At 34.7% G+C, this 12,928-nt stretch overlaps 1 protein-coding gene across 4 annotated transcripts in view; it reads right to left on the minus strand.

Moving 5' to 3' along the window:
- Positions 1-12,928, minus strand: part of ERBB4 (erb-b2 receptor tyrosine kinase 4) — a 1,144,797-nt gene that overhangs the window by 531,408 nt on the left and 600,461 nt on the right. For all 4 annotated transcript variants that reach the window (XM_043577726.1, XM_043577724.1, XM_043577727.1 and 1 more), the window contains exon 3: positions 4,072-4,258. In XM_043577726.1, the coding sequence (XP_043433661.1) occupies positions 4,072-4,258 (187 nt within the window). The remainder of the gene's footprint in view (positions 1-4,071; positions 4,259-12,928) is intronic.

Here is a 12,928-nt window from a genome sequence, read left to right on the forward strand (position 1 = left end):
AACTGATAACGGATCAGGGAAATGTGAGCAGTAGCAGTCAAACAAATTTTCTTCTTTATCCAGAAAATATGTTTAAGTGTGTTTCTTGTCTTTGGGTACAACCAAAATGAAAGCATCTAAGTAAGATCTATAGTCATGTTTATAGTCCAAAGAATAGCTTTTGGCGAACATCAAGCTAATTAATAAGAATGTGTAAGGTCAAAGTTAATTTATGTGTGTGTTAAGTGGCATCCAACCATTAACCCTTATATATGACAGTCCTCATGTTAACTGAATATCCATTTTACACAGATAGTTTGAAGGAGACAACTGTAATAAATAATAAAGGTGTATTATTCCAAGGTCAACACTGCAAAAAGATTTCAGGAGAAACAAAAATTACACACACACACACACACACACACACACACACACACACACGTGTATATATGTATACATATATATGTATATATACATACATGTATATATACATATGTATATACATATACATACATACGTATATATACATATATACATATACAAAAGCTTTGAAATCTTAACCTCAAAATTCTTTGTCACAACATTGCATACTTCCTATTCCCACAACTAGTATTTGTTATTTATCTTGTTGAAAGTGCTTAAAAATAAAATTTTGCTTAAAAAGAAAATTCTCCATGATTATTATTGTCCCTGTAATAGTTTACCATTATGCAAAGTTGACAAATGGCAATACAGAAGAAAATTTATTCCCAGCATCTTCCCCTCTCTGAGCTCTTTCATACCCATGTTTCCATCCAGGTTCCTACTATGTTCTTTCCATTCTCACCACAACCAAAGGAGTATTTTCCATCATTAAAGCACAAACTTATCTGTTCTCTGTCCCATTCTCTAGGGGATGATAAATAAATGAAAATTACTTAGAAAGTAAATGTAAAGAGGTTAACTAGACATTATACTACCATCTCTTGGTAACATACATTTAATTAGAACAGTGTTTCTCAAACTTTTGTGGTCATTAGAATCACTGAAAAGATCCTTAAAACACATATTGATGGGCTCCCTCACAAGACTTTCTGATGCATTAGGTCTCAGGTAAGGCCCAAAAATTTGCATTTGTAATTGTACCCAGGTGATGCTGAGGAGCAGTTGGTGCTTTAAGAACTGAGTTAAAATTTTAGAGGCACATGGGTGGCTCAGTCAGTTAAGCGTCCAACTTCAGCTCAAGCCATGATTTCAAGGATCATGAGTTTGACCCCTGCATCAGGCTCTGTGCTGACAGCTCAGAACCTGAAGCCTGCTTTGGATTCTGTGTCTCCTCTCTTTGCCCCTCCCCCGCTCACCTACTGTTTTCCTTCTCAAAAATAAACAGTTTAAACAAACAAACAAAAAAGACTGGGATAAAATTGTAATTCAGTAGGGCAATTAAATAGAGATATCTGACTACTCAGCATGTTCTCCATTTACCTTCATATTACAAGATAAGCCTAAAATTAAGGCCAGCCCTCTAGCCCTACGCTTAATATAACACTTAAATTGTTTTTAATTTTTATCAGCTTGCTTTGTATAGCATATAAACAAATAAGATAAAACAAATACCTTTCCAAAACACAAAACAATCTTATCTGAAGTCAACTGCAATGTTTGCTAGTTACCTAGAACACTTAGCTCTTTAAGATACTGCTAAAGAGCACATTTCTTCCCCAATTCCTGTTTATATGAACAGTTAGGTGTCTTCAATCTTTCCTCATATATTCTTACACAAACAGAATCATGCTTACTGAGTGACTTCTGATTTTCAAAATTGGAGTTACACTATTGACCCAAGTACATAGAGTAAGATCAGTGACTCTAGACTGATGTTCAAATGTAATTCTCAGCCACCTAATAAATATAAAATATGCTTGGAAAATTTCCAAATTGTCTAAATTTTCCATTGTTTATTATATTGAAATTTTCTTCATATTCAAAAAGAAATGAATAATAACTCTTGAACAAATACATTATTTTTTTTCCCTAAACAATCAACTCATTCTCTTAGCCACTTATTATTTACTCATTTCTACTAATGCATGCACCAAAAGTATTATAAGACTTTCTGGCAGAATAGGGAATAATGTTCTTGAAATAACAGTGTTGTGTTTTGGTATGACATAAACTAACTGTCATAATCATAAGCAATCACAGTATGAGCTCACTTAATAAATAAAGTATGTTTAAGTGTGGCATAATTTTGATTGAATAACTTAAAACATATTTTAGTAGTACTAATGTTAAATTAATAATAAGTAGGAGGGCTCCTTATTTCTTTTTAAGTTTATTTATTTTGAGAGACTGAGTGAGCATGAACAGGGGAAGGGCAGAGAGGGAGGGAGGGAGAGAATCCCTAGCAGGCTCTGTACTGTCAGCACAGAGTCCCACCCAGGGCTTGAACTCAGAAACTGTGAGATCATGACTTGAGCTGAAACCAAGAGTCGGGCACTTAACCAACTGAGCTAACCAGGCATCCCAAGGAGAAAGCTCTTTAAAGACTGATTTTCTGTATGCAAAGATTGTTCACGTAGAACATATTATAGAATAACATAATTCATGTACTATAAAATGTTTAAAATATTTTCATTTTTTTCTTTAATGTAAATAGAGGAAAAGTCATTTAATAAGCTATAATTCTTCCTATGAAAGTTTTAACCAGATCATATTATTTTTAGATTCCTACTTTAATCATTCATTTTTTCTCTATCCATTGCATTTCTAAAATTCTTCTTCCTATCATTATTTCCCTGCAAGTAGCAATTTAGCCAAAAACTCTGTTCTTCAGTAAAAAAACTATATTTGAAAGGAAAGAATAAAAAAGTAAAATGTTAATGAAGGATTCTATAAATTCTGAATAATTTGCATTTACCATTATGTCATCAATTCTATAGCAATCATGATCAAAATAAGTTATATAATCAGTCTTCCTTTCTTCATCCAAAATATCCAAATTTAGTTCACATGTTTGGCCAACTATGTAGCTATTTCTAACTTAAAATTATATATTTATAACCACTGTCAATGAACAAAACAAATAATTTTAGTAACCTGAAAATATCAATCTTATTTTTATTTAGTATTTGAAGGCAATTTTAATTTAAATATCTTAATATCAAGAAACATTACCACTGAGTGGCCTCAAAAACACATAAAATCATTACATATTTTGATGAAAATATATATGATATTAATTTAGGTTAAATTCATAGTTTAAACTCCTTTATCCCACTATGAAATGATAGTTACTAATTAGCACTACTTGTTTATAGGCACGAATAGCAAAATTCATGATTAGAAACCTTGTTCCAAACCTCCTACCATAGCCTTTGTGAACTATGAACTACAGGGACTGAAAAGATATCTGCAGGATTGTGAGGACCAGCTTACAAAACAAATTCCTACAGAGTGTTTTTTCTGTTTTGTTTTGTTTGTTTTTTGGAGCAGGATGATAATTTTAGGCTGTTAACAATTACCTTTTTCCCATCTTGGGCTGGGGGTAAATCACTGACGAAATTGAAGCATTCTAAGAAACAATTTCTAATGGCATTTAGTGAGTTACTGAATAAGATAAGTCAAAATTAAATTAATAAATTAGCTATGTTTTCGAAAAATAAGGGATTGTGCAAAAAAACTAGATGAGTGGGGGTAGATATAAAGGCTGTATATTTACTGAGCTCCAACGAGAGTGAGGGTTATGGTGTTATTTATTACAGAGATTTGATGATATGGTCCACTGTTCACCTGAGACCACCAAACATAGCATTCTTAAACCTGCTTCCTATCTCAGTTTTCAGTCACTGAGCATTTCCTTAGTATGTACTTCTGTTCAGCTGAGATACAGTATTATGGTATCCTTCAGACTGCACTTACAATACCTGTAAATAAAAGCAAGGGCATCGCAAGGCATTATTTCCCATAAAATGAGTAAGTAGTAGATATTTAAGTCCTTTATAGTGTTCCTGAATACAACACATACTACAGTAACCATACACACATATGTGCATGCCTATTGCATTATATTGATAATGAAAGCATATTTGAAATTTTGTATATTTTCCTTACCTGTCAAGTTCTTTAGTCCAAGTTCTTGAAGTCCAAAGTTCCCATCTTTTCTGTAGTTTAAAAATACTGCCAAGGCATATCGATCCTCATAAAGTTTTGTTCCACGGATAATGCGTAAATTCTCCAGAGGCAGGTAGCGAAACTGATTAAGAGCCACTAACACGTAGCCTGTAACTTCTCGAATAGACTGAAAAGACACAAACAATTCCTTTTGTTAAAAAATTAGAGATTATTTGTCAGTATGTTTATGTTGTCATTTAGATTAAAATAAGTTATTCAATTCTACTTTTTAGCTTTTAATTTAATACACTAATTTCCACATTATATCGTAAATAATTACTTGGATAATATAAGATCACAGATAGCAGAGGGTTAGAAAAGTCCGAAGTGTGTTTACAGTAAAATAATGGATATTTTTGATGAAACATTCTTCCTACCTAGAATTTGAATATAATTTAAGGAATAAATATCTCATTCTTTGAAAGACTAAGGTTCGGTAAGAATGCCTAGCCATCAACCTAACTTTTTATTAAAAAAAAAAAAAGCAAATGAATGAGCTTATCACAAATAAAACAAAGCTGCATTAGTTTGTAGCTTAATGCTATAGTTATCAAAGTTAACATATACATCTCTGGGAAACCCTTATATGAAAAATACGTTTTAAAGACTGATAATGATCTCTAATTTAATTACAACTACAATTTTTATTTTTACTGTCTATTGTTTAATATAATATAACTAATGACTGGAAGGATTGTAACACCTTTTTAAAGCAAAAAAAAGTCACAAAAAACAGCCCTCAGGCTTCATCTAAAATTACAGTTTTTCAGTAAAATAAACAAGATCATGACAGTTATGAACATATGCAATAAGATTTAAAAAAATAAATATACAAAAGTGGTAAAATGTTTGAAGATGTTATTTAAAAAAATTTTTTTTCAACGTTTATTTATTTTTGGGACAGAGAGAGACAGAGCATGAACGGGGGAGGGGCAGAGAGAGAGGGAGACACAGAATTGGAAACAGGCTCCAGGCTCTGAGCCATCAGCCCAGAGCCTGACGCAGGGCTCGAACTCACGGACCGCGAGATCGTGACCTGGCTGAAGTCGGACGCTTAACCGACTGCGCCACCCAGGCGCCCCAAAGATGTTATTTTAAAAAATAACTTTATTTCTTTTGAGAGAGAGAGAGTAATCAAGGGAGGGGCAGAGGGAGAGAGAGAGAATCCCAAGCAGGCTCTGAGCTGTCATGACATAGCCCAATGTGGGGTTCAAACTCACGAACCATGAGATCATGACCCGAGATGAAACCAAGAGCTGGATGCTTGACCAACTGAGCCACCTAGGTGCTCCTGTTTGATGTTATTTTAGTATCAATTTCATGTCAGTTTAGACCTCTTATCTTATCTATCCTCTCTCATTCCCTTGGTGACTTTATCTACTTTCAAGTTGGATGATCTCCAAACTTTTGCCTCTAACCTGTCTGCTAAACTCCAGACTCAAATCTAACTGCATACCCCACATCTTCACCTGAATGCCTCATAGACTTCCTAGATACACCTATCCAAATCTGAACACCCCTCTTCCTTGTCCCCATCCTCCAGCAGTCTTTCTCATTTCAGTCAATCCATCCTTCCTATTATTTAGGCCAAAGTCTTGGGGTCATTCTTGACTCCCCTCTCACACACCAAATGCAATCTATCCTATTTGTTGTACCTTTAAAATTATCAGAGGTTCAACCACTTCTTATGTCAGCCACTGTTTTCATCTGAGCCATGATTGTTCCTTATCAAGATTACTGCAATAAGTCTCCCTGTCTCTATTTTTTATCCCTTATCATGCATTCTCAATTAAGGCTGGACCTGATCATTTTTTTTAACGTTTATTTATTATTGAGAGACAGAGAGACACAGAGCGTGAGCAGGGGAGGGGTAAAGATAGGGGAGACACAGAATCTGAAGTAGGCTCCAGGCTCTGAGCTGTCAGCACAGAGCCTGACACGGGGCTCGAACTCATGAACTGTGAGATCATGACCTGAGCTGAAGTCGGTCACCTAACCAACTGAGCCACCCAGGCGCCCCTGACCTGGTAATTTTTTAAACACAAATCAAATCATGACACTTCAATTCTTAAAAACCTGAACCATCTCCCAAGTCACTCAAAGTAACAGACAAAATTCTTTCAATGATGAGTCAAAGTCTATCTTTTCTTTACAGTGTAGCAACAACTAGACATATCTGGTTATCAAACAATTGCAGTGTAGCTGGTATTAATTGAGAAGTGTGGTAAGTATAAAATGTACTCTTGGTTTCAAAGATTACAGGTTGAAATGGTAACATTTTAGATAAATTGAGTTATATAAAATGCATTATTAAAGTTCATTTTAACCTTCCTTTTTATGTTTTTATTATGGCTACACAAAAATTTAAAATTATACCTTTATGGCTATCATTATAGTTCTGATCCACAGTGCAGCACTATGTGATCTGGTCATCATTTCTTTTCATAACTTCTTTTTTTTTTTTTTTAACTCTCTACCTTGCTCACACCATTCCAGTTTTGCTGGTCTCCATGTTCTTATAACATGCCAAGTGTGGTCCTACTTCAAGGTGCTCACTATAATCTTAAAGGCCTGAGTTTCTCTCCCTTTTGTTATCTTCTTGGTTAATTTCCTCAATGCCTTCAAGTTTTTGTTTTTTTTTTCCCTCTCAAATTTCACCTTCTCAACTGAAGCCAATGCTGACTGACCTACTTAACATGACAACTCTCCCACCTTTTCCTGCTCTAATTTTTATTGTCTCTACAGTACTTTTCATGTTCTAATGTACTATATAGTGCATACACTTACTACATTTAGTAATTTATAATCTATCTCTCCCTTTCTCAGAATATAAGCTCTGCAAGGGCAAGCACTTCGATTTGTTCACTCATGTCTCATGCGACCACAGTACAGACACATAGAGAGAAACCAATAAATATTTGCTGAGGACTCTGGCTCTTCTCTGGCCATACCCCACACCCTGCCCCCAACAGGCAAAGTCTACAGAGAAGTACCCATGTGGACCTACGCTCCTTTCTTCTAGAGAAGACATGCTCCAGATTCTTGTGATCCCAGAAGTTTATCCCCAAATTGCCCTAAGCCCACATCAAGAGCCTATGATATCATCTTTCCAGTTCTGTCTCCCAGTCAGCAGACTGTGAGAGCAATGTGTATATACCTAGCAAGGATGGGTGGGCCAGGTGTAGATGTTTGAGGAAAAAATGCATGGATGCTGGATGTGTGAGTTAAGTGTCCTTTCATTGTGTTCAAAGTCTCCTGTGATACTGGACAGAACTAGTTAAAGGAGGAGTGGCTGAAGGATGGAGTCTATCTCTCCCCATGCCATCATACTCCTGAGGAGTCCAAAAATTCTAACATTTCACCTGTCCATCCAAGTTATTACAAAGATATTTCTGTCAAAGTGGGAGGATAGGTCATATTTTAATAAAAATTATTTGATTTATGATAAATAATAATGACACAAAATGTGCAGGCCTTCATTTATACTCTCACCTCAGGTCCCACAATTGTTAGGAATGAACCTGCTACCACTGATTACCTAGAAAAGTAGACTCATAATGAAGCAAAGGTAGAGATGAAAGGGCAAGGAACCCATGAAACTATTCATGTCTGGCACTGGATTGGGAACCCTAAGTCACTCTTGCTCTCACATCCCTAGTACACTGAGCATTTTGGCTTAAAGAGATGAATGCTTCGGGAATAGAAAAAAAAGAGATGAAAAGTAAACAGTTGCATGCATTGTGTGCATACCACTTTTGTTTGAAGTTGCACTTGCCTGGAACAGTTTAGACCTAGAGCCTTACAAATACTCCTTCAATCACTGTTCCAACGGTTGAACTCTTATCCCTTTGTGTTCTTAGAAGAGAGATCAAAAACATTTTCTAATACCATTCAGTCCAAACAGTAAAATTGTTTCATTCATTATAAAAATACTTTATCCTTTAACTTGTATGTAATAATGATTAAGTGGTCTAAGTCACAATGATAGCACAAAGATAAACACTGGGGATGGAGGATGTAATGCCAATCTTTTGTCTAGAACATGTCATAGCATCGATCATTCTTCCTAACACACTCACCATTAGCTCCAACTTCCTTGGATATTGACTCTAGACTTTTAGTATAATGGTAAGAAATGTGGGCTGAACTGCCAAGCAAAGCTGGGCTCAAACACTTCACACTTACTTGCCTTCAAACTTACTAAGTTGTTATTTTGCTAAAATTGTTTACCCTCACTGAGCCTCAGTTTCTTCATCTTGAAATAAAAGATAGCAATACCTCTATTACAAAGATTTTATAAGGATTAAGACGATATAAGAAAGTGTCTGGCAAATAGTGTTCAACAGATGCTATCTATTACTAATATTATTATCTCTGATAATAGCCAAAACAATCTTATATGAAAATAAAAATTATTATAGCATTATTGCATAAGAACCATTGCTTTTAATCTATTTGTTATATAGCCTTTATATCGTGTTTATATCTTGCCTCTTCAATCTGTAATGTATTCCTAAATTACAGAACTGGTTCCTTAAGCTGTTTGTGTGTATGTTATATTATCACCTTTAATACAGACTCTGGCACTGAACAACATTCAATAATGGCTGTTGAATGAAATGGAACTGAAAAGTAGAAAACAATGCTTAAGGTCTTTTTATATATTGTTTTCCATTGAAAATGATTTTACTAACTTTCTGCTAATAAAAAAAAAACAATGTTTGAACAATATAATCATGACTTTTGCCCAAGGACCACAGTGGTAAGTAGAAATCATCAGAATGCCCCAGCAAAAAGAAAATCCTGACTCTGGTTCTGGTTCAGTACATTTAGTTCCAGGAAACTGCCTATTTTGTCAACCGAAGAGTGAGTACCCACCTAAATACATATCTCTCTCCTTGTGGTGGAAGTTTCTGCTGCCTAAAACTGATTGATTTCCATTGTCAATGTATGCTTCTACAGGTGCTTTGTTCAAGAAGTGAATATAACTGAAGATCATTAAAGCCTTAAATGCTTCAAAACTCTTCCAACCCACGGGAGAATTTGTTCTGCTTAGGGCATTGGATGATGGAAACCACAAGAATGAAGAAGAAAAAGAAAAAAAAATTGACCAGCTTCCCATATTATCCTATTAACAATAAACCAAGGAAAAATACCCAGTTTGTTTTAAAGAACAGAAATGTATTACTGTTTCTCCCATAAGATATTTGAAGAAAAAAATGTGAAATCTGAAATAATAAAGTTCCCAGGATTTTCAATGGGTGTCATTCAATCAAAAATTAGAAGAGATAGGGCAGCTTCACTGTACTTTCCATTTACCCCCAGTTCATTCAAGAAAAAAATAACTCTTTATTATGTTTCAATCTCTATTTCATCTCACAATTCCTATAACAACTGTTATTTTTTTTATTTGACACAATTTCCTTTTTCTTTTATTTTAGTGGGTTTTAATTTAATCCTTAGAGAGAAGAGTGAATAGCTTCTTAAATGTTCCTTCATCTACGTTAAGATTTAAGTGGTTGCAGAATACCTGAATGATTCTTCATGACTCCTGAAAATTTTTTTTTAAGTTTATTAACTTATTTTGAGAGAAAGAGAGAGAGAGAGAGAGAGAGAGAGAGAGAGAGAGAGAGAGAGAACATGCAAGCAGGGAGGGGCAGAGAGACAGAGGAAGAGTGAGAATCCCAAGCAGGCTTCACATTGTCAGTGCAGAGCCAGATGCGGGGCTTGAACCCATGAACCACCAGATCATGACCTGCACCAAAATCAAGAGCAACTGAGCCACCCAGGTGTCCCATAATTCCTCAATATTTAGTCAGTGTTTAGGAACAGTGCTATTCACATTAAAAGCATTAATATATCCTTGCCTATGTGTGTAACATTCTGTTTCTTAGATTTTTTTCCTACTCAAGTTATGCATCAAATCCATGTTAGCTATTTTTCTTTAATATAAGCATCCCTTTGAAAATAAACTTATTTATTTTTGTTAAGACCTTCTGTAGGAACTCAAAACAACTCTGAATTCTTATCTTCTTCTCCAGTGTCTTATGTACTTACACCCAATTAGATATAATACTAACAAATTCCATCAGTCAAGACATCCACAAATAAAATAGTGATTACTTATGATCAGTGGACTTGAAATTAAATCTATAATATCACAGAGAAGAGTGGGGAACAAAGAACTATGGGAAGAGGAGGAGGAAAGACCCCTCATCTGGTAATGACTGTAGAATTTATGTGTTCTCTGACAGTGACAAATGTAGTAGCAAATTGTAACCTCTCTATCACTAAGGCTTTCCATTAAGTTTCCCTAGGCAATTAATTTATGTCCCTGCCCCTTACAACAAGACTGAGAATTCTAAAGTAGGGAACATTCTTAACTATGACACAATATTAAAAACTTTACTGAAAAATAATTAACAAGCAAATAGCAAACATGACATATTCCTGCTGCATGTAGAGGTAAAGATCGACTCACCATATACTTCAGTCACATGTGAAATCTCCAAATGCAATGTCATATTTGGCTTTGGAGTCTTGTTTTCAGTTTTCCCCATTGCCTTAAAACTCCAATCATTATGCTACTCTGGCATGCAGGGACTCAAAGTCTGATTCAATTAGATACGGTAAAAAAGAATAATGTGAAATGTCATGTACCTGACTGTGGTAGAGTTGAATCCATGCTCATTTGACACAACATGAAATAATACTTGAGAGGCCAGGAATCTGATCCAATTCTTCCCAGCAAAGCTGCTAATCCTCAGGCACTGCTAGGCAGACTTTTGGGTCCTAGTGCTATTACAATCCTTAACTTTGTAAGACTCTACCGGCCATTCATTCATCACTGGCCCCTTAAACAGTTCACAACCCTAGCAGTGAATACCTTAATCCTACTGAAAAGAGGACAACTTAACTCACCTCTCCCAAAGTTATCATCTTTTACTTTGTCCTTTATATCTGTCTTAGCTGGCCATAAAGTTTTTAATAGGCCCTTTTCCCAAATAGTCCTTTATCTCCTGACCTCATCCCTGTATCGTAGACTTGTTACATTAGAACTGGTTTCCACAAATTAAGTAGGGAGCTTTGGTAGATTCATTTACATAATCATATACAAGTCTCAATTTTAAGTGTCTCTATATAAAAAAAACACCTGTACTATTAAAATTTCCTTATCTATAATTTAAAAAATATATATGTACAGGAACCAGGGTGACTCAGTTTGTTAAGCATCTGACTTTGGCTCAGGTCATGATCTCATGGTTCGTAGGTTTGAGCCCCACACTGACAGTGTGGAGCTGCTTGGGACTCTCTCTCTCTCTCACTCTTCCTTTACCCCTCCCCTGCTCACACTTTCTATAAATAAATAAATAAATAAATAAATAAATAAATAAATAAATATTTTTCTTTCTATGTATTTATACAGATAGGTTTACATTTTTAAACCTGAATTCCAAATTACCTTTTTAACACTCTTTAAAACTATTTAAAATATAGTATTGAATTCATTTTTTTCCCATCAGACATACACATTAAGCTTCAGTGATTTAGGGAATTGAATTTTAACTGAAATTAGATACACTGCATAAATGCAAACTAGTAAGAATATCTGGAGACCTTTGAATTAAACTTTGATTAATTATAGATACAACTTAAATCAAAAAGAAAGTATTAGTTGACAACATTTTCATACAACTGAGGCTACACATGAACTAAAAGCATTGTAACTTTTATATACATTGTATGTGTGGTGAGTATTCTCCTCCATAGAAAATCAAACCTCTTAAGGCAATGTACTCCATCAATTAAATTTGGGTGCTGCTCTCTGACAGGTATTAATTTGACTTTTGTCTCCATTACTTACTGACCTTGCACAAGTTATTTAACTTTAATTTATCTTCTGAAAAATGGGACAAATACCTCCTAAGTGCTTAAAAGTTGAAGATCTACAAAAAACAATCAATTTCATCATATTATTATTGTTAATGTAATTATGCAAATATTTACAAATATGTTATAGAGTTTAGGAATAGTAAATAATATGCAAAAACATACATTTGATATTAAAATCTATTAATTAAACCATTGGTGCTATATAGTGCATACAAGTGTGGATGCAAGTCAGATTGCCCATCTGGGTTGATTATGATCCCTCAAAATCCATATGTTGAAATCCTAATTCCCAGTATCTCAGAATGTGACTACATTTGGAGTAGGGTCCTTAGAAAGTTAATTAAATTAAAATGAAGTCATTGGGATGACCTTAATCCAATATGACCAGTGTCCTTAAAAGAAAAGGAAATTAGGCAGACGTACAGACAGAGAAGACAGTGTGAAGAGACATAAGAACAGTGAGGTACAAGTCAATGAGAAAAGCCTCAGAAGAAAACAACCCTGCTTACATCTTGATCTCAGATTTAAAGATTCTAGGATTATGAAAAAATAAATTTCTGCATAAACCACCCAATCTGTGGTACTTTATTATGGCAACCCTAGCAAACTAATAAACTACCTAGGTTCCTAATCTAGCATTTAGTAGTGTTCTATTGGGTAAATTATTTATTCTTTAATTCCTCAGGTTTTTAATCTGTAAAATAGGGATATTAGGATCTCAAATTCCGAAGACCATTCTGAGAAGTAAATCCCTGTAGGTTACTTAAGAAAAAGTCTGGCTTATAACAGGCTCTCCGTATTAGTTATTACTGATTTTCTGAATCCATAATCTTTCCTCTTCTTCAATACACTCTCTCTTCTGCATGGCAGAAGAAACTGTGTTTCTCTATGTCTAAAGGAATAA

This window comes from Prionailurus bengalensis, chromosome C1 (assembly GCF_016509475.1).
Source record: "Prionailurus bengalensis isolate Pbe53 chromosome C1, Fcat_Pben_1.1_paternal_pri, whole genome shotgun sequence".
NCBI classification, from domain to species: Eukaryota; Metazoa; Chordata; class Mammalia; order Carnivora; family Felidae; genus Prionailurus; species Prionailurus bengalensis.